The sequence below is a fragment of the Pristiophorus japonicus genome, chromosome 22 (assembly GCF_044704955.1).
Source record: "Pristiophorus japonicus isolate sPriJap1 chromosome 22, sPriJap1.hap1, whole genome shotgun sequence".
Taxonomy (NCBI): Eukaryota; Metazoa; Chordata; class Chondrichthyes; family Pristiophoridae; genus Pristiophorus; species Pristiophorus japonicus.
Window position 1 is genome coordinate 51,018,926 of NC_091998.1, and position 22,751 is coordinate 51,041,676.

General features: G+C 45.1%; 1 protein-coding gene across 1 annotated transcript; it reads left to right on the top strand.

Annotated features, from left to right (window-relative positions):
* The first annotated feature begins 7,609 nt into the window (after positions 1–7,609).
* On the top strand, positions 7,610–14,431 carry LOC139235024 (pituitary homeobox 3-like). Its single transcript, XM_070866113.1, has 3 exons — positions 7,610–8,041; positions 11,029–11,237; positions 12,378–14,431. The coding sequence occupies exons 1-3, from the start codon at positions 7,942–7,944 to the stop codon at positions 12,915–12,917; spliced, it is 849 nt and encodes a 282-aa protein (XP_070722214.1). The 5' UTR covers positions 7,610–7,941; the 3' UTR covers positions 12,918–14,431.
* Positions 14,432–22,751: the final 8,320 nt, after the last annotated feature.

Here is a 22,751-nt window from a genome sequence, read left to right on the forward strand (position 1 = left end):
ATTTCAATTGCAGGAACACGCAAATAAATCCAAACATATGTAACCGGTGGCATCACATTCTGACAGTGCCCTGATGGTGTCGGAGTTGTTCCCAAGTCTGAGATTAAGCAGGACTGGTGGAAGCAGAGATTTTTAGATCCTGTGCACTTTCAGGCAGATTCACAGATTTCCTTTCAACGTGAAACTATTTGCGCATTATTGAGCCCTCGTTTTTTTTAAATCATTATCGCCCAGGGAGGAAAAAAAAGAAAGATCGGGACATTTCAGAAGTTTTAGCTGGTGTCTGTGCAAGAAATGCTGTTCAAAGACATGTTCTGTGAGGTCCCTCGCAATTTCCTCTTTCTATGAGCAGTTTCTCCGGCTAGTGATGGCTCTGTCTCCTCGCTGGGGTTTTGTTGTGTTTAACGCCGCTTTGTGCTGTTTGCAGGATTAATTTCTTCGAATGGAATTAGGGTTTGGCACAGTTTCACTGACCGACTCCGCGGCATGTCCAAAGCAGAAGCTGAGCCGTTTGGGAGAGGCTAGCGCTTCGGAATCAGACAACTATTGCAGACAGCGGGAGACATGCGGTAAGGAACCCCCAATAAACGCCAGCACAGATATACCCTGCATTCACACACGCACACCCCGGCCCCAAACTCAGGCCAAAAAGAGACCCGCCAAACCAGTTTATAGCACAGAACCATTTCAATAAATTAGCACTGTTACACTTATTGTAGCATTGTTACACTGCCGCTTTGCAGTCGGGTTGTTTCGAGTTTCATATAAAATAATTCATGCAAGCTTTGTGAATTTAAAAAAATGCAGTGGGTTCTCGAATTAATATACAATATTATTGACATCGAATGACATACGGCAGGGCCGAATGGCCTGATTCTGCGCTGTAATGTGTGTGTGTTTAATCGTCTGTAATAATGTCCCTGTAATGTTGGATCCAGGGTGTAATTTTGTATAGTTTCAGCTTGCAATTTTGCTGCTACAAACCTCTGTTCAATTTAACCTGATAAAGATGCCTCTGTCTTGCAAGCGCTGGGATAAAACTGCGTCAAACGTACCATTGGGCGAAAGGGTCCATTGGAACAAATTCGTTCACAGACATGCATTGGGAGGAAGGCACACCTGAACAGGAGTCCATCGGTCCCACGGATTCATACACCCATAGAGGAGAGATTAAAGTAGGGTAAACAATGGGGGGTATTCCCCAACATTCAGCGCCGGGTTCCCATTCCCATGTCACGAAGTGCAGGCTGCTCTACAAGTACTTTAGGCAACTCATGCCTGTCCTATAAATCTCTCCAGTGGCGGTGGCTGGAGATGAGCGACTCCTGACACCTCACATTGCTTTTACGAGACTCCAAATGAAGATTGAGGGTATTTATTTACAGCGGGCACCGCGCTAACCCGTTGAAATGATCGTTGTGGCAGCGGTCGGATTACGAACGAATTTACTGGCTGCTGATTTCTGCAATAAATTAAGCAGAGGGGGGCGGGGAGGGGGGGTGAAGATCTCAGCCCTGCTCCACAGCACTCGGGTTCAAATACCACTCGCTGAACTGGTGTCAGCTGGCCGATCCAGCAAAGACGACACGGCGCCCAGATGTAATATAATACAAGTCAACCTGCCGGTATACCCGCGCATTTAATGCGAAGATTACATGCCAGAATTTGGTGCTCTTATAGTTACTGTTAGCAGTGAATGGAAGGGTTCGAGGCTGCGTTCTTCAGACTTGAATAGACCCTGTATTGTCACATTCACCTATTGCACGGTGCAACTATTCGAGTTGCCATAAAGCAATGGGACAACTGTATTTTGAGGTACTCTGTAAAATAAAGCGCCTGCTTTTATATATATAAATAACTATATATATAATGCAACCACTGGTATATGTATATATATATATAAAAAACAAACACATATAAATATATATATATACATAAATATCGCATGTAATATTAATAATAAGTAACTATATATAATGCAACCACTGGTATATATAGATATATATATAACAGATATATATATATCTATATATACATAAATACCGCATGTATTATTATTAATAATAAGTAACTATATATAATGCAACCACTGGTATATATAGATATATATCTAAAACAGATACATATATATCTATCTATATATACATAAATACCGCATGTATTATTAATAATAAGTAACTATATATAATGCAACCACTGGTATATATAGATATATATAAAACAGATACATATATATATATCTATATATACATAAATACCGCATGTATTATTAATAATAAATAGCTATATATAATGCAACCACTGGTATATATAGATATATATAAAATAGATACATATATATATCTATATATACATAAATACCGCATGCATTATTAATAATAAATAGCTATATATAATGCAACCACTGGTATATAGATAAATATATATATATCTATATATACATAAATACCGCATGTATTATGAATAATAAATAAATATATATCATGCAACCACTGGTTATATATATATAAAAAAACTAGTACACATACATATAAAATCAGGGGCCTTATTTTACAGAGTACCTCACAATACAGTTGTCCCATTGCTGTATGACAACAGGAATCGTTATACTTATATATATATTCATTAAGTGAAATTGATAAACGAAATATGGCATTTTCTGTGTTTCGAATTCAGTTCGTTTCCTAGTCTGCTGTAACTGCCACTTCTATGATTCCCGGGAATGAATTATTGTCGAGATGATCCGCCACAATGATTATTTTTATATTCTTACAGCGGCTATTTTTTTGAATTAGTCCCCCAATTATATATGGAAATAATACACGCGGTATTGGGCCAGCCAAGTTTGCAGTCGACAGCACGTCGTTAATCACAGTTGTTACTGGACTGCCTTCTCACACTACACACATAAATCTCTCTGCCTTGCTCAAAATAAGAATTGAGAAAAGGGGGGAAGGTGTTGAGGTGGCGGGGCAGGGCCCTGTAGCTGATTGCAGGCAGAGACCAGGACTGAGGGGGTGAAAGGATTTGTTTGTAACCAGGTAGCGTCTCAGAAAAAGTCACAGTGAAATAAATGTGCGGTTGTTCAAGTGAACATTGCATTACGATGAGGCAGAAAGACCTGTTGGAACGAAATCGATTTTTAAAATGTATTTCACATTTAATTCCCAGCTTGAGGAAGGACAGCGATTTCAACTTTTATTAAGACCCGGGAATGTGCCAGAGTCTTCACTGTTTCAGATATCTCACTTGCACTGGGCTCTACTGACTGCAACTCGTTTTTTAACTACATGGAGCACCAGAACACAAAACGGCGACCTCCTCTGCAAGTGTCTGTCCCTGAACCATTGTGCGCTCCGCGCTCCGCCGCTCCCCGCCAGGAATAAACTGGCCCCCGCCCTTTCTCGGCGTTCGGGTGGCGCATGACTTTTGAACCGACCGGTGGAAAGGTGCACCGCCGCCAACGACTCGACGAGCCATTCTTCCCAAACGAAAGCTGCGGGTACAAAGTGCACCTTGGCCAGAGCGAGCGCCGGAGATTCCGCCGCAGAGCCACACGATGGGTGGGCCAGATAGTTGCATCCAGTTCGTTCAAATGTGCATTTCTGCAATTGAGAGAGGTCTGTTTGGGCGCGGGTAGGAGAAGGATTTGAGATGGTCGCATGGGCAACAATGCTCCAATAAATTGTAGCCTCAACCGCTTCTCAAACCTGAATGCGAGATGTCCAGACTTTAAAATGTGCCTGGAAGTGAAATATTGCCTGGAGGAAAGGGGTCAATGGTAGTATTCGTTGCAGTACCAGGACATTTTGCTATTCACTCCCTGAAGGGCAACAAGAATCCTACACTGGGGACCCGACAGGCAAGAACTGTACACGGCATTCTGACATCAAGATACTGGAGGGAGAGCACCTCGTTCATTCAGTGCTCTCCACAGTGTAACTCCTGCCTGACACTGGAGTATAATTACAGCTTTAGACTTCCAAATTAGTCCCGATTAGAATAGGTAGCAATATGTGGAACCCAGTTTTCAGGGTTCTATGATCTTACATCATTTAGTCAAATAATAGTTCCAATGTAACTATACTACAGGACCCAATGTGAGGAGGTCTGTACCAAGTGCGTCCCGGTAATGTCTCTCCTCAAATGTCCCCTCGGGTTCACTCAGCCATTTCTGTTCAGTGCACAATCATGGCTCTCCGCCGAGTATATTTTAACATCACAGCACGGTCAGATTTGGAGGGGAAAGTGCAAGGGGATGAGAACAAATGGGGTGACTCATTGGGCTGAATGTGCTGTAAAGCTCTGCCAGTCTATCTGACCCTCCGTGTGTATATCAGGGGGAAAAACGAATGAAAGACATGGAGATCCAATAGCACTTCGAACACAAAAATCATTCCAATATATGTATATATATAAATACAACAACAACTTTTATTTATATAGCGCCTTTAACCTAGTGAAAAGTACCAAGGCGCTTCACAGGAGGAGTATGAGACAAAAATTTGACAACGAGTCACATAAAGAGAAATTAGGGCAGGTGACCAAAAACTTGGTCAAAGAGGTATATTTTAAGAAGCATCTTGAAGGAAGAAAAAGAGATAGTGGTTTAGACAGGGTGTTCCAGAGCTTGGGGCTTAGGCAACAGAAGGCACGGCCACCGATGGTTGAGCGATTATAATCAGGGATGCTCAAGAGGGCAGAATCAGAGGGTTTGTAGGGAGAGGATTACAGAGATAGAGAGGGACGAGGTCATTTGAAAACAAGGAAGAGAATTTAGAAATTGAGGCATTGCTTAACTGGGAGCCAATGTAGATCAGTGAGCACAGGGGTGATGGGTGAGTGGGACTTGGTGCGAGTTAGGACACGGAGTGCTGAGTTTTCGATCACCTCTAGTTTACACAGGGTAGAATGTGGGAGGCCAGCCAGGAGTGCGTTGGAATAGTCAAGTCTAGAGGTAACAAAGGCATGGATGAGGGTTCCAGCCGTGGATGAGCTGAGGCAGGGGCGGAGACGGGCGATGGTACGGAGGTGGGAATAGGCGGTCTTAGTTATGCTGCAAAAATGTGGTCAAAATTTAATTTCAGTGTTAAATATGACACCCAGGTTGTGAACAGTCTGGTTCAGCCTCAGACAGGAGTTGGGGAGACGGATGGAGTCAGTGGCTAGGAAACGGAGTTTGTGGCGGGGACCAAAAACAATGGCTTTGGTCTTCCCAATATTTAATTGGAGAAAGTTTCTGCTCATCCAGAACTGGAGTCAGACAAGCAGTCTGACAAGTTAGAGACCGAGGAGGGGTTGAGAGAAGAGGTAATAGAGATGTTCAAAATTATAAGGGATTTTGATAGAGTAACTAAGAAAAATCTGTTTCCACTGGTGGTTAACTAGAGGGCACAGATTTAAGTTAACTGGCAATCAAAAATGTTTTATTATTCAGTGAGTTGTTGTGATGAACGCACTGCCTGAAAGGGTACTGAAAGCAAATACAGCAGTAGCTTTCAGAAAGGAATTGGATATAGACTTGAAAAGGAAAATGTTGCAGGGGTATGGGGAAGCTGGGAAATGGGACGAATTGGACAGCTCTTTCGAAGAGTGGTTACAGGCACGATGGACCGAATGGCCTCCTCCTGTGATTATGCAGCACTCCATCACTTGGCCCTAACATCCAAAAGCACTTTGCACAATAAATGGTGTTTTAGATCATAATGACTGTTATGAAGGCAAGAGTTGGAAGATTGGTGGCTCATTTCTGTCCATGGACTTTCTTTATACCACCTTTACTGTGAATGCCTCAGCAAGATGTGGCACACTGATGCCAGAAGTGACACAAACCCCTTGGGGCGAGCCGGTGTGTGGCACAATAAACCACCTTCCTAACATTGTCCTGTCAGCTACTAGCCATCCCTCGGGTGGTGACCACCAAGATGGAAGTTCAACATTGCAGAAGATCAGAGCATACATTTTGGTACATGTGTGCTCCGTGGCAGTTGGGACAGTCAGTTCAAGTGTCCCTGTGGAGCAGTGCGTGACATGCAAACATCTAAGCTGGTTTGGAGATGCCCAGCTTGCTTCATTCAGCAATTGCCTCCCTAGTGGCCAGTGCCCCCAGTATTTTAACCCATTCCCACAACATCAAACTGGCATCTCAAAGGCAGGAATCTTGCATGAGCTCAACACCACTCCCCACGCCTAGCCACCACACAGTCTGTAACCAGATCTACCTCGGCCTTCTTGCCTTTGTGTCAGCTGTGGGTAAGTGGGCAGCACTCTCGCCTCTGAGTCAGAAGGTCGTGGGTTGAAGTCCCACTCCAGAGACTTGAGCAGATAAATCTAGGCTGACACTCCAGTGCAGTGCTGAGGGAGTGCCGCACTGTCGGAGGTACCATCTTTTTGATGAGACGTTAAACCGAGGCCCCGTCTGCCCTCTCAGATGGATGTAAAAGATCCCATGGCACTATTTCGAAGAAGAGCAGGTGAGTTCTCCCCGGTATCCTGGGGCCAATATTTATTCCTCAATCAGCATCACTAAAACAGATTATCTGGGCCATTATCACATTGCTGTTTGTGGGAGCTTGCTGTGCACAAATTGGCTTCCGCGTTTTCCCACATTACAACAGTGACTACACTCCAAAAGTATTTAATTGGCTGTAAAGCGCTTGTGGTCTGGTGGTCGTGAAAGGCGCTATATAAATGCAAGTCTTTTCTTTCTTTGGAGAGCTGAGTTGGCACTCTGACAACAGCAACGAGAAATTCCTTCCAGACAATAGTCTGTTGAAGTTGGGAGACCCAGGCGAACATATTGTAATCTTCAATCATTCCAGAGGTTAGGGAGCATGACATCACCGTTTTGAACGCTAAACTATTCGCAGCAACCCCCCTCCCCGCCCCAAGAATGAATCTGACAGCAGCTGTACATTGTTGACATGTGCACATCAGCCGAGCCAGGAGCCTATCTCCCCAATCTTAGGTATCCTTTGTGTGTTTACAGAGTAATCGGCTGGATCTGGCTCTGATGTGATAGTTCAGTGTGCATAAATCCCAGATGTCCCTCTTATTGGAGGCGAGATTAATTGAACTTTGCCCCTGAAGAGCAAAAATCAATGGAATTAAAGAGATTATAGTCGGAGTTTGTGGCGTCATTGTGTACACATTTAAGCACAAATCCTGATCAAATTCTCAGCAGTGAGGCCCGCGCCGCAGAATCAGCAGCAAGGCATGTTTCTGGGCTCTGACGCCAAAGTTCCTGACATCAGTTGCACCTTGGCACCGTTGGCCACAGAGGATATTTATTGCTGCTGCACCCCTTGACAGGATTTGCCCAGGTTTGATGAGAGGCTGCGAGAAAATACAAAGGCAGCCACGAATTGCCAAGTTCAAAATTGAACGCAAACGTGGAAGGAGTCTGGAGCCGAGGATAATTGAGGCATTTGATCTCAGGAGCCCCAGTGATGTGAAACGCTCTGGACAGCTGCTGGTTCATTGACACACACTCGCACCAGAGCGTCACAAATCGATGATTATTGGCAGATGGGGGAGCCAATGGAGGATTGCGCCGCCTTGACCGGCAACCCACAATTCACCAATGGGTAGAGTACGCGGCCGGGAGTTCCTCCTGTCGGGTTTCCATCAATGACTCCCCTCCCTCCCTCCACCCTCCTCTCCAACTTGCATTATTCCAAACCCTACCACTGCTTGTCCAAATGGACAGCACAGGGAAACAGCCGCCCCATCGAACCGGCCAGGAAAAAGACTGAGCTTGGAATTAGCAACTGGTATTCAGGGGACCGAGGGTGAAAATCGTTTGGAGCACAAGAACCAAACAACAACGCTTCTATTTTTTTTGGGTGGGGGAAGGAGGGGGGTAAATCTGCATGGACCATTTGAAGACTGTTTTTTGATCGGAAGCCTTGTCCCTGGTTCCAGTTGGTGTCGGTACACAGCATGGCAATGACTTCTCTTAAATCGCTGCAAAACTCATCGGGGAATAATAGTTCGTTCGGGATCAGACACTTGGCTGGGACGCCGAACAGCGAGAGTGGAGGTAAGACTGCGTTCAGCTGCCCAACTACGGGCTGACGCACATTCACATCAAATTATTTCAAGCGCCTCATTCTTTGTCTTAAATTCTCGAATGAAACCCAAGGAGATTACAGTTGTCGACCCGGTGCTGCGCAATCCGCCGGCCCCTCCGATTTTCCATTCGATCGAACGGGTTGATTTGCAAATTTGTGTTTTCAATTTCAATCTGAGGTGTGCAACTGATGGTGTGACTTTTGAACACACGGGCTCGCTGTAGCTGCTATCCGGATTTAATTCATGTTGGTTTAGTGGATTTTACAATCCTCCCAAAACGGGAATAAATATTATTTAGCACACAGGGCATATATTTAAATCCCAGCTAATGAATCATACACCATCGAAAGAACCATAAAGTTCGCACAGTTTGGAAAAAAAACTGCAAGGGAGCGGGTTGTCTGAGACCCGCGGTCAGGTTCTCAATTATTCTGCGATTCTAAATTCTTATCACATAATATACTAACCCTGGTCACAGTAAATTAATCCTATTCACAATAATAGTTACCCTGGTCATAATATACTAACCCTGGTCACAATAAATTAATCCTGGTCACAGTAATAGTTAGCTGGTCATATTGTATTAACCCTGGTCATAATATATCAATCCTGGCCACAGTAATAGTTACCCGGTCATAATATACTAACCCTGGTCACAATAAATTAATCCTGGTCACAATAATAGTATCCTGGTCATAATATACTAACCCTGGTCACAATAAATTAATCCTGGTCACAGTAAGAGTTATCCTGGTCATAATATACTAACCTTGGTCACAATAAATCAATCCTAATCACAGTAATAGTTACCCCTGGTCATATTGTATTAACCCTGGTCACTATGTACTGACAATGGTTATAATATATTACTAGTCACTATATATTGCAATGGTTATAATATACTAATCCTGATCATAACATATTAGCCATGGTCACAATAGTAAACCTGGTTATAATATTTTAATGCTGGTCACAATGTACTAGCAATGGTTATAATATACTAATTCTGGTCACAATATTTTAGCCATGATCAGAGTAATAGCAAACCTGGTTATAATGTACTGGTCATGGTCACGGTAAAAGTCATAATGTACAACATGGTTATAATATACTAACCCTGGTCACTGTGCACTAGACATGGTTATAATATACTAATCATGTTCACAATATTTTAGCCATGGTCACAACAATAGTAAACCTGGTTATAATGTACAACATGCTTATAATATCCTCGCTCTGGTTATAATATTTTTAGCCCTGGTCACAATGTGCCAAACCCCCATCTGATCACAGTGAATTGCGATATTTTCTAAAGGAAACGATGCGAAGGATTACAACGTTTTACAAAATAACATTTTACAAAATAACATTTTACAGAGTATATGAATGGCGGATTTTTTTCAAGTGGGTTGTCGGGTGTAACTGAGAGAATGTGCGAACGATTCCAGTTCAATACTAACACCCCAACAACTCGGTCCAGAGATGTCCCAACTCTGCAACGTCGCAAAGATTCCAATACTCCCCACAGAACCTTTATGACTTTAATAAGTATAAATATCACAGACTGTTGGAAACGGCCGGGTAAGCAGGCCAGCAAGGGATTTCACGGCCTGTAGGTACACTAACCAGTAGGCAGTACCAGAACTGGTTTATTGAGAAACAGTAACGCCATCACAGTTATTGGAATGTACAACAATTGCAAAGGATTTTGATATATTAATGAATCGAAAAAAGTGTTAATTACACCACGCGGATCAGGTCAAATGACCGTATCTCTAATTCTGGGGCACATCAAGATGAGAAACACCGCAAAAACCCACTTCTAAAAAGGGATATTTCACATATTCTTGTTCGCTCTCGGGTCTAACAGAATTGGAGATATGGTGAAGACACTGGGTTTCTCCAGAGGACGGCCTTGGCAGGCCCGCCGTGCCGCTTCTGCTTATTGGTGGGGGGGGGGGGGGTGGTTGAAGCGATATACACCGGGGGTTAGGGAGGGGAAAATAAAATTCAAACGCAGCATCATTATTTCGTTCAAATTGATTTTGCAAGATGGTTGGAAGGCCGACCGAAGTTTGCAAACCGCGCCGGATCGGCTTTCTGGACTGATTTATCATTCAGTTTGTAAGCAGAGTTTGATCAAAGCATTGCTGTTACGATTGGACACTGTTTGGGTAATGTGGTCTAATAATGAGCCATAAAATGCTCGTGTAAAACACAGCATAGTGCGGAATGAATTGTGTGAAAACAGTGTATGATCAAGTTTCTAAATTGTAGGCTATAATATATATATTTTTAAATAAGCGCAGTGTTAAAATTGCAAGATTGGCACGGATTGGAAGAGGGTGAGATATGTGCAGAGTGACTGGAAGGGCTTGTCAATGATCTGATCTGACTGATTGGCGCCGTGAGGTTGAACAGCAATTCATTTCATGAACAATTCATTTCATTCAATAAAAGAAAGACTTCAATTTATATAGCGCCTTCCACGACTACCAGGCGTCTCAAAGCACTTTACAGCCAATGAAGTACTTTTGGCGTGTAACCACTATTGCAATGTGCGGAAACCCGGCAGCCACCTTGCGCGCAGCAAGCTCCCACACACAGCAATGTGATAATGACCAGAGAATCTTTTTTTTTGTTATGTTGAGGGATAAATCTGGAATAAAAAGCCAGTAGCAGTAATGGTGACCCCCAACTGGTTTATTAATGTCCTTTAAGGAAAGGAAATCTGCCGTCCTTACCCGGTCTGGCCTATATGTGACTCCAGACCCACAGCAAAGTGCTTGACTCTTAACTGCCCACCTGAAATGGCCCAGCTAGACACCAAGTTGTATCGAGGGCAATTAGAGATGGGCAATAAATGCTGGCCTTGCCAACAAAGCCCACATCCCAGGAACTAATAACTCAAACAAATGTTCATGTGTCTGCCCGTGTTGTTCCCCCACCCCCCAGGAGAGAGCGAGCAGCTCCGGCGATGTAAGTCCGACGACTCTGGCTCCGAGGACAGCTCGGCCAAAAAGAAGCAACGCAGGCAGCGGACACATTTCACCAGCCAACAGCTGCAGGAACTGGAGGCGACCTTTCAGCGGAACCGCTACCCGGACATGTCCACCCGGGAGGAGATCGCCGTGTGGACAAGCCTCACCGAGGCGCGGATCAGGGTAAATATCGCAAGCTGCAAAAAATTGTAAAGTGGAGATGGATTTCAAGGGCCCAAAATCAAACGCATTGCTGGAAAAAAATATTGCGCGCACAACTGCAAAATCGGTTCGACATCAAGACATATACTCGACTTTTCAATGTTTTTACTTAACGGGGAGGTGCTGATATTTTGAACGTTCTATTTGAAATCTTAAAAGTTGTTTTCAGAGCAAGGAAGGCACCTTGTGGAAAATTACATGCAATTATAGCAGGAATTTATTACACAAGCGGCCAGTGAATGATTGAAACCCACTTATCAGACAGTCGATTGCAAAATACAGGGCGTAAATACATCGAAGGATAAGAGAGGAGATGAGGCGGGGGGAATTCACCCATAGGGTGGGGGATGTCTGCAACTCACTGAAAGGGTGGCAGAGGCAGAAACCCTCTTCGCATTTTAAAAAAAAGTACTTGGATGTGCATTTAAAGAGCCGTGACCTACAGGGCTACGGACCTAGTGCTGGAAGGTAGGATTAGGCTGGGTAGCTCTTTGTAGACCCTCGCCGACACGATGGGCCTAATGGCCTCTTTCTGTGTGGTCATTTTCCATGATCCTATCCCGTTCCTGGGCCACATCTGACTCCCGGGTGCTCAGCTATCCAAAGCGGATGCAACACTTTGATACGCCACAGGTCTGACTCGAGTTCCAATCTAGCTATCCCTTCAACCTTTCCACCCAGCTTAACCAAGTGCTTCCAGGTGCTTAAAGGACACGATATTGCTTCCTGATAAACAGCATTGAAAATGCTTGATTAAAAATAGACGCTGTGTGTATTTGGGCCGTGTATATATAAACTTGCACATGTCTATCGCCAAATGCTGCCTATATTGGAGCATTCTATTTCTGACCAGTCTGTGTGTGCTTCTGTGACAGAAATCCGCTTATTAAAAACTTCACATACAGAACCAACAGTAGGCCAATCATTGCCTAGTTAAAATGTACAGTTTAATACCATTCTGGTCTGATTTTTGCGTGCATTTAATATAATTGGATTCTATTTTGGGGAGAGGGACCCATACTTACATTCTCTCTTCTCGGCGCTAATTATTTATAAAGTGCAAATAAATGAACCTCTTTTCTCTTTTTTTGGTCTGGGCAGGTGTGGTTCAAAAATCGCAGGGCGAAGTGGAGGAAACGCGAGCGCCACCAGCAAGCGGAACTGTGCAAGAGCGGCTTTGGGGCGCCCTTCAACGGGCTGGTGCAGCCGTATGAGGACATGTACCCGGGCTATTCGTACAACAATTGGGCCGCCAAAGGACTGGCCAGCAACCCCATCTCGGCCAAGAGTTTCTCCTTCTTCAATTCCATGAACGTCAACTCGCTGTCGTCGCCAGCCATGTTCTCGGCTCCCAGCTCGCTGCCCTCGATGGCCATGGTCCCCTCCTCGGCGTTGCCTGGCTCCGGTCTGAATAACTTGAACGGCCTGGGCAGCCCCTCGCTGAATCCGGCGGTGGCCGCCACCCCTTGCCCCTATGCCTCGGGCGCCGGCCCGTACGTCTACCGCGACAACTGCAACACCAGCCTGGCCAGCCTGAGACTTCGAGCCAAGCACCACTCGTCCACCTTCAGCTACGGCCCCATGCAGAACCCAGCGCCCACCCTCAGCCCCTGTCAATACGCGGCCGACCGACCCGTATAAAATGGACTTGGTGGTTTATTTTTCAGACGTCGCGTTTTCGGCCAGATAAATGGGGATGGGGGTGTGCGGAGGGGATATATCATCTCCAGTCCACAGACATATACATTGCTCCCCCCCAACCTCCCCACACCACCGCGCCCCAGTCTGTAATCCAGCAATTGGGTCATTCACTGCACACTGTACCTCAAGACACTGCCACTTGGTCAGCCATAGACCACCCGAACAATCGCCTCTCCAACCAATCTTTGGCCACTGTAGTAGTCCTTAATTACTTACATTTTGCGAGAAAACGCAATTCAGTGGTTTAAAAAATCCCAACTCAATCTTTGTTTATAAAGACACACAACCCGAGAAAATTGACTGGAAACTGCATCGCGCAAAATGTTTTTTTTTTCCCCCTTCAAATTTCATAATGAAAATTTCTGATTTCGACCACACTGTGGGGGAAGGGATGGGGGTGGGGGGTGATTGGCTCCGGGTTGGCACATGTAATGACCCCCTTCTCTCTCCCCCACCCCCCCAATTATCTCCGCAAGAAGTCCTTTTTGTTAATTCGCACACAGAGGCTAGAACCCACTTATCCCACCCAGCATCTCGGAGGGCAGGGGAGATATGTCAGGAAATGACCCACTTAGTAATTTCATATCATGTCTCTGCACACACAGCGCCCGGTGAAATACCTCCTCCCACCTCCAACAGATATGTCACACTGTAGCGGTTGGAACTGTTGGTTCAAAAGGGCTATAACAAAAAAAGGTTTGTTTTTTTAAGAACCCATATTGTTGGGGGAGAGAAGTAAAATATTGTGGGTTATGGAGATTCTTTCAGTATTGATAGTCTGGAATATATTTTAAAATATTACTAATCTCCTTGTAGTGTTTGCTTATTTCCTTATAAATAGGACAGTACGAAAATGAAATGGACTCATTTATTTTAGTATCATTCGTTTTATCGGGATTCTACTTTAAACTGGTCTTGAAGTGTCACATCGGAGATGTGCTGTTTGTACGAGTTATTTATCCTGTCGATTAAAGCCCCCTGACCCCCTTTAATAAATTGCAAAAGACACACAGGAGTTGAGTAGGAAGGAAAATCTTCTGGTCGCTATCCACTCAAGATTGGACGGCACCCATGGCCCCGAAACCCTGTTCATTGGTGGGTGCAAATTGATCAGAAATAGACAAGTTGCTTCAGAGTTAAATGTCCTATTCAAAAATGGGAGGAAACCGCGCGGTGTTGGAATAACTATCTGGAACCGGCGGTAAATGCAGCAACGCCGTTTGCTGGGCTTCCAACAGGCGGTGAAAGAAAGATTTGTATTTATATGGCGCCCTTCACGACCACCGGATGTCTCAAAGCGCTTTGCAGCCGATGAAGTACTTTTGGAGTGTAGTCACTGTTGTAATGTGGGGAACGCGGCGGCCAATTTGCGCACAGCAAGATCCCACAAACCGCAATGACAAAGATAATCTGTTTTTTGTTCTAATGTTGATTAAATATTGGCCCGAACCAAACTCAGATTCCTTTTAATTACTTCTATCAAATGTAAAATTGATTAGGAACGCGATTGGTGACTGTTGCGTGCATGCATTTCGAAATATTCGGGTTTTCTGCCGTTCACGCCGCAGTATTTAATCATTTTTGGGGGGTGGGGGTTGTTTGGATAGCAGATGCTCATTGGAGATCAATGGGGCTCCGAGGCGTAGGTTCGCCCCCTGGACCTTCTCCCCCTTCTCTCCCTGTCTTTTTGAAAGGGTTGGACGCGGAAGTATTTCTCTAATTGCCTGGTTTGTCCTGAGCCCTGTCACTTCGGGTGCCGAGGGCGAAGCACTCTGTTGCAGAGAGCGGCGTGGGGACAGGTCTGAGGGGGAAGGGACTGAGCTAAACAGGGATTGGGACAGATAATACTATTCCCATTTGTGACATCGAGCTTCTGTTGTAGCGGGATGAGAACAGCCACCGCCTTCTCAAAGTATAAAACAGCAAGGTTAGAGAGTTGAAAGACTGGGCAGGTTTGGGGCTGGGAGAACCTGAAATAAAGCAAGCATTTGAGTCGCATTTTGAAACTGCTTATTCCGGCTGCACTCGCGTCCTGATTTAAGACACTCATCTTTCTCCCCTTTTTGCTTTCACATTTGAGCATTTTAAAGGTTTTTTTTTAACATTTCGGAAACACTAAGGTTACCATCGAAGTGATCTATAAAGCCACCGCGGATCTGAGGGCTGACTTCAGTTGCTAATCGTTCATCGATATAAGTTTAATTAAAAAAAGCAGGTCTGTTTATCACTAGGGGGGAATAGCAACGCGGGAGGATTATTTAACACATTAAGCGCGTATTTTAATTCCAGATTTCCAGCAAAGCAAAGCATTTTTGCGAATGCCAATGTCAGATACAAACAGCAGGCTCCAAGCCAAGGAACGGTGATCCAAAGACCCAAGGGTTCGTGTGTAGAAATGTTGATATGCAACCCCCTTTTTTTAGCCCCTTTTCGTTCTCCCCCTCCCCCCCGCCCAAAGCCTTTCTATCGAATCATGAGATGAATAAATTTCCCCAGTGCCTGGTGGGGAGCAGCGAGATACCAAATGGTCCCAAATCCCTGCTCCAACACCGTAGAACGGGCGGAGAAATGAAGGAACCGGCGTTGGAATATTCAAGTCGTTGCAATTGTTAAAATCGCTCCAATGGCAGTTGTTGCTGATGGAAAGATTCATCGCTTGGATATATACAGAGCATGCTGGAAATCTCAGCGGGCCAGGCAGCATCTGTGAAGAGAGAAACAGAGTTAAGGTTTCAGGTCGGTGACCCTTGGTCAGAACATTTCCAGAGATTTCTCTCTCCACAGATGCTGCCTGACCCGCTGAGATTTACAGCATTCTCTGTTTTCATTTCAGATTCCAACATCCGCAGTATTTTGGCTTTTGTGTCGCTTGGAGATAGTTGCCAGCGATGTGCTCATTTGAACACGCATTGGAGCATTGAACAACGGTCACGATTGGACGCTCATTGTAGATTATAATGCAATGATGCAGTTCTTGGAGTTCACTGCACGGCACAAGTTGCAAACTCTGGCGGGGCGAGTCCAGGGCAAGGCTGTTTATCTTTGTCTGGTGGGCACAGATTCAATAACAGCTTTCAAAGGACGCTTTGACTCCATTTGATCGAGGTCTTATTTGGGACATATTCACCCTTTTTTAAATAAAGAACTGCCCAGCAGAGACCTGATATTTAAAGGGGCCGGATAAATATCACACCCTCAAATGTAAGCTGCAGATCCGTAAGGTTGCGCTTATTTTGGTTGGAGGCAGAAAGAGGGGGGATAGACTGGGGGTTCACACCGCATTGTAAAGGTCGCTAGGACAGACCTGCAGTTTGAGTAAAGTGACTGCATTTGCTCTCAATGATCAGCGAGTTGTTTTCAGACTCTCGAGTGTGTGTGTGGCTGGGAGACGGGAGACCCGAGATACTACAAGCCCTGTCTGATCAGTCCCAGGACTAACCCCTCCCGCACTCACACACACAGGGACCCGGGCCAGTACGCACACACACACGCACACACATAATTACATGGCAAGACAATCAAAGTTCATTTTGCACAGGGGCAGAGGTGCCCCAATACTCAATCGTCTTCCACTCACATCCCACTTTCCTTTAATGTATCGAATAATGTCTGATAACACTCCTGGGAAGCTAACTAAAAAAAAGAAAGACTTGCATTTATATAGCGCCTTTCATGATCACCGGACGTCTCAAAGTGCTTTTCAGCCAATGAAGTACTTTTAGAGTGTCGTCACTGTTGTAATGTGGGGAAAATCTGCTGTATAAATGCAAGTTACCTTGCTGAACACAACCTCCCTTCTCTTGAAAGAAAGTCTTGCATTTATATAGCGCCTTTCACCACCTCAGGACATCCCAAAGTGCTTTACAGCCAATGAAGTACTTTTTAAGTGTAGTCACTGTTGCAATATGCTCACAAACAGCAATGTGATAGTGACCAGATAATCTGTTTTACTGATGTTGATTGAGGAATAAATATTAGCCCAGGACACTGGGGATAACGCCCCTGCTCTTCCTCAAAATAGTGCCATGGGATCTTTTACGTCCACCTGAGAGCAGACGAGACCTCGGTTTAACGTTTCATCCGAAAGACGGTACCTCCAACAGTGAGGCGCTCCCTCAGCACTGCACTGGGAGTGTCAGCCTAGATTTATGTGCTCAAATTCCTGGAGTGCGACTCAAACCCACAACCTTCTGACTCAGAAGCGAGGTACTACCCACTGAGCCACAGCTGGCAATACAGGTGTGGCATAACATGCCAGTTAAAAAAAATAACCTCAAATATAAGCAACAGGCTGAAATTTCATCAACACTATTTTTAGCTCACTTGAAATTTCTATGGGCAGTATTTTAACAATTTATTAAACTGTTTATTTGAAACATATTTGGTGTCTTTGTTCCAGGAATTTTGCTCAGGGCAATATCCAGTCCCTAAAAATAATTTTCAGCAAAGATTTAACCCTATTAAATATTGCACTGATCTGAAAGCCGGTGTGTCATAATTTTTCTAAGATTCTATGATTAAGCCAGTGCAAACCTGACAACTGAAAATATATTTACTTCATCCCCCCATTTGCGATTAGCCAATATATATGGTGACCTGACACTTAATGGGCATTATACAAAAACAGTCCATCTCTTATCCACTAAAATAATTGTAAATATTATTTGGCAAGTGTCAGCCATGGCTCAGTGGGTTCTGAGTCAGAAGGTTGTGGGTTCAAGTCTCGCTCTAGAGACTTGAGTACAAAAGTCAAGGCTGACATTTCTAGTGCAGTACTGAGGGAGTGCTGCACTGTCAGAGGTGCCGTCTTTCATAGAATGATAGAAATTTACAGCATGGAAGGAGGCCATTTTAGGCCATCATGTCCATGCCGGTCGAAAAATATCTACCCAGCAGCACTAGGTCTGTAGCCCTGCAGATTACAGTTCTTCAAGTGCACATCCAAGTATCTTTTAAATGTGATAAGGGTTTCCACCTTTCAGGCAATGAGTTACAGACCCCTATCACCCTCTGGGTGAAGACATTTCCCCTCATCTCCCCTTTAAACCTCCGAACACTTACTTTAAATCTATGCCCCCTGGTTATTGACCCCTCTGTTAAGGGAAATAGGTCTATCTCTATCCAGGCCTCTCAATTTTATATTCCTCAATAAGGTCTCCCCTCAGCCTCCTCTGTTCCAAGAAAAACAACCTTAATCCTTCCTCATAGCTAAAGTTTTCCAGTCCTGGTAACATCCTCGTAAATCTCCTCTGTACCCTTTCTAGTGCAATCACATCTTCTTATAATATGGTGACCAGAACTGCACGCAGTACTCCAGCGTGGCCTAACTAATGTTGTATACAGTTCTAGCATAACTTCCCTGCTCTTGTACTCGATGCCTCAGCTAATAAAGGAAAGTATTCCATGCCTTTTTAACTACCTTATCGACCAGTTCTGCTACCTTTAAGGATTTGTGGACATATACTCCAAGTCCCTCTGTTCCTCCACACTTCTCAGTAACCTTCCATTTATTGTGCATTCCCTTGCCTTGTTCCCACTCCCCAAATACATTACCTCACATTTTTCCGGATTGAATTACATTTGCCCCTTTTCTGCCCAATTGACCAGTCCATCGATATCTTCCTACAATCTAGAGCTTTCCTCCTCACTGTCAACCACACGGCCAATTTTTGTATCAACTGCAAATTTCTTTATCATGCCCCCTACATTTAAATCTAAATCATTAATATATACGATAAAAATTAAGGGACCTAGTACTGAACCCTGTGGAACTCTACTGGAAACAGCCTTCCAGTCGCAAAAACTCCCCTCAACCCTTTGCTTCCTGCCACTGAGCCAATTTTGGATCCAATTTGCCATTCTCACTTGGATCCCATGGGCTTTTACTTTTTTGATCAGCCTGCCATGTGGGACTTTGTCAAAAAGCCTTGCTAAAATCCGTGTAGACTACATCAAACGCACTGCCCTCATCGACCCTCCTTGTTACCTCCTCAAAGAACTCAATCGAGTTAGTCAGACACGACCTTCCCTTAACAAATCCATGCTGACTGTGCTTGATTAATCGGTTGTTAGGTGATTGAATATCAGAAACCACTGCCGTTTACAACCCATTCGCCCAGTGTAGACGCGACCCCTTGTAGCTGATAAGAGACCAAGGAATGAGTCACTCATTTTGAGACAACAGAATTGATTCACAGCGCTTGCCTATGCCTGAGAGATGCCCAAGATACAGCCCCAGCTCTTCCCTCCCACCCACTGCCAAACCCACAAATATTCCCATTTTATTAAATAAAAAAAAACAGAAAATGCTGGGAAACACAGAGCAAGTCAAGCGGCAACTGTGCAGAGAGACACAAGGTTAACGTTCTAAGTCATCGCTGTCTCTGTCTCTCTCCTCAGATGTTACTTGACCAGCTGAGTGTCTCCAGTATTTTATGTTTTGATTTCCAGAAAACCAAAGTATTTTGCTTCTGATCCCCATTTTATTCCTGCGAACACTAATGTCAGATACAAACAACAGGCTCCAAGCCAAGAACAGTGATCCAAAGTCACAAGGGTTCATAGTTGGAGAGCGAGAGACACAAACACTTGTAGAGTCAGGGGAGAAGAGATTTCCTTTATCCATCTCTCTTGGGAATAACATTTCCATAGACAATTTTAACCATGATTAAATATACCGAATGATACCTGAAACCCTCCTGCCAGCCCGGGCAGAGTGTCTTCAGCCAACCAGTCTGCTAGCCAAACATGATTATGACACTCTAGAGGGTCCCAGTTCAGCCCTGGACCCTTATTCTGAATAGGCATCAGGAAATCCATGTCCCAATTTCCCAGCGCAAGAAATCCCTATCAGCGGCCGGACTGCTAATAGAAATAGACATTCTCCCTGGCACACATGTGCCTAACACAACTTCGTTTACATATTTCAATGTTACATTACAAAATGATTCCAACTCAAAGATGCAGTTCGGATTGCAATCCAATGTGATCTCCACTCAGTGAAGGCAGTCCTGTTACATAGGCAGATGGACTGTTCATTTAAACGGGCTCCTGTGCATTTACAAAATAAACCTGGCCTTTCATTTTTAGGGTTGAACATTGTGCTAATGAACAGGATCCTGGCACTGGACGGGATGGCCAGTCAGTGTTTCAGGAATTGTAATTCTATAAGAACATAAGAATTAGGAGCAGGAGTAGGCCATTTGGCCCCTCGAGCCTGCTCCACCATTCAATAAGACCATGGCTGATCTTCTACCTCAACTCCACTTTCTGGCACTATCCCATATCCCTTGATTCCCTGAGAGTCAAAAAAATCTCAGCCTTGAATATACTCAACGATTCAGCATTTTTTGCGGTAGAGAATTCCAAAGATTCACCACCCTCTAAGTGAAGCAGTTTCTCCTCATCTCATTCTTAAATGGCCGACCCCTTATCCTGAGACTGTGCCCCCTAGTTCTAGACTCTCCAGCCAGCATCTTTCCGCCTATCCATTTTCCTGGTAAACCCAGAAACCGGTGGCCTTGCTAATGATCACGTTGCTGTCCGTAATGCATCAGTCTGCACTCTGTGCGCCAAGGACTTATGTTCTGGAGAGAGTCAATGATGAGGTGTGATGGGGGTCTGATTGGCATGGCATATCTTGCATTCTTCAACTGACCATTAACCCTTCCTATCCCGCTTAACTGGCCACGAGTAAATGGTTTACTGCAAGCAGCTTCCATCATCATCATCATAGAAAGTCCCTCGAAACGAGGATGACTTGCTTCCACGCCAAAAAGGGTTGCGTTCACAGGTATTTCAATGAAGGACTTAATATGTGAGGCAGCAACGTGGTGACCTGCCTTTTATACCTGCTTGCACCAGGGTACACACAGGTGACCCGTAGGTCTCCCACAGGTGTGCCCTCTGGTGGCAAGTCTTACACACAGATGAGATTCACATACATAACATCACTTCCCCCCAAAGTCTTGAGTACACGTTATTTACAGGTTGAGGCGATCTGGCGGACTGCATACTCTGATCGATCGCCTGAGTTGACATCCTGGCATGGATGAGTTAGTCGGGTCCTCGCTGCACGGCAGCTCGGCTGGTCTGATCGGACTGTCGGGCAAGGTGGGTTCATTCTCGTGGTTGACAGCGGGGCCACTTGCCGGTTGGGTGTGTGTTGGTGGATCATAGATGGTGGTGTCTTCCTCAAACTGTTCTTGGTAGTCTGTGAATCGCAGTTTGGTCTGATCCAGGTGCTTTCTGCACGTTTGCCCATTCAACAATTTTACAACAGACACTCTATTTCCCTCCTTGGCTAAGGCAGTGCCAGCAATCCACTTGAGACCGTAATTTAGAACAAACACCGGGTCATTGACTTCAATGTCACGTGAAGCCACCACACGATCATGGTACACATTATGCCTGTGCTGCCGGGTTTCTACGTGATCATTGAGGTCCAGGTGGACTAAGGAGAGCCTGGTTTTGAGTGCTCTCTTTATTAACAATTCTGCAGGGGAGACCCCGGTGAGCAAGTGGGGGCGTGTCCAGTAGCTGAGCTGGACCCTGGATAACTGGGTCTGCAAGGAGCTGCCCGTTACGTGTCTCAAGCTTTGCTTGATGGTTTGGACTGCCCGTTCTGCTTGGCCGTTGGATGCGGGTTTGAATAGGGAAGACCAGACATGTTTGATGCTATTGCGGGTCATGAATTCGTTGAATTCCGAGCTGGTGAAACATGGTCCATTGTCACTGACAAGGACGTCAGGCAAACCATGGGTGGCGAACATGGCCCTGAGGCTTTCAATGGTGGCAGTGGATGTACATGATGACATTATTATACATTCAATCCATTTTGAGTAAGTGTCCACTGCTACTTGAAACATTTTCCCTAGAAAGGGGCCAGCGAAGTTTACATGGACCCTGGACCATGGTTGGAAGGCCATGACCACAGACTCAGTGGGGCCTCCCTGAGTGCATTGCTCAGCTGTGAGCAAGTGTTGCATTGGTGTACGCATGACTCTAATTTGGAGTCGATGCCGGGCCACTAGACGTGTGACCTGGCGATAGCCTTCATCATGACTATGCCTGGGTGGGTACTGTATAGGTCACGTATAAACGTTTCCCTGCCCTTTTTGGGCAAAGTCACGCGATTCCCCCATAGGAGGCAATCCGACTGGACTGACAGTTCGTCCTTGCGTCGGTGAAATGGCTTAATTTCCTCTTGCATTTCCCCGGGAATCGCCGACCAGCTCCCATTGAGAATGCAGCTTTTTACTAGTGATAACAGGGGGTCTTGGCTGGTCCAGGAATTGATCTGGCGAGCCATGACGGGCGACCTCTCGCTCTCAAAGGCGTCCACTACCAGAAGCAAGTCTGCGGGTTGCGCCATTTCCACCCCGGTGGTAGGCAATGACAACCGACTGAGGGCGTCAGCGCAGTTCTCTATGCCTGGTCTGTGGGGAATTACATAGTCGTATGCAGACAACGTTAGCGCCCATCTTTGGTTGCAGGATGAAGCATTGGTGTTGATAAACGTTGCTTTCTGAGAGCAGTGATGTGATCAGTTTGTGGTTGGTTTTGAGCTCGAGCCGGAGACCAAATAGATATTGGTACATTTTCTTAACCCCGTATACACAAGCCAGCGCTTCTTTCTCAACCATACGATAGGCTCTTTCAGCCTTGGACAAACTTCTGTATGCGTATGCAACTGGTTGCAGTTGGCCTGACACATTTGCTTGCTGTAACACACACCCGACCCCGCACGACGACGCATCACATGCTAGTACCAAA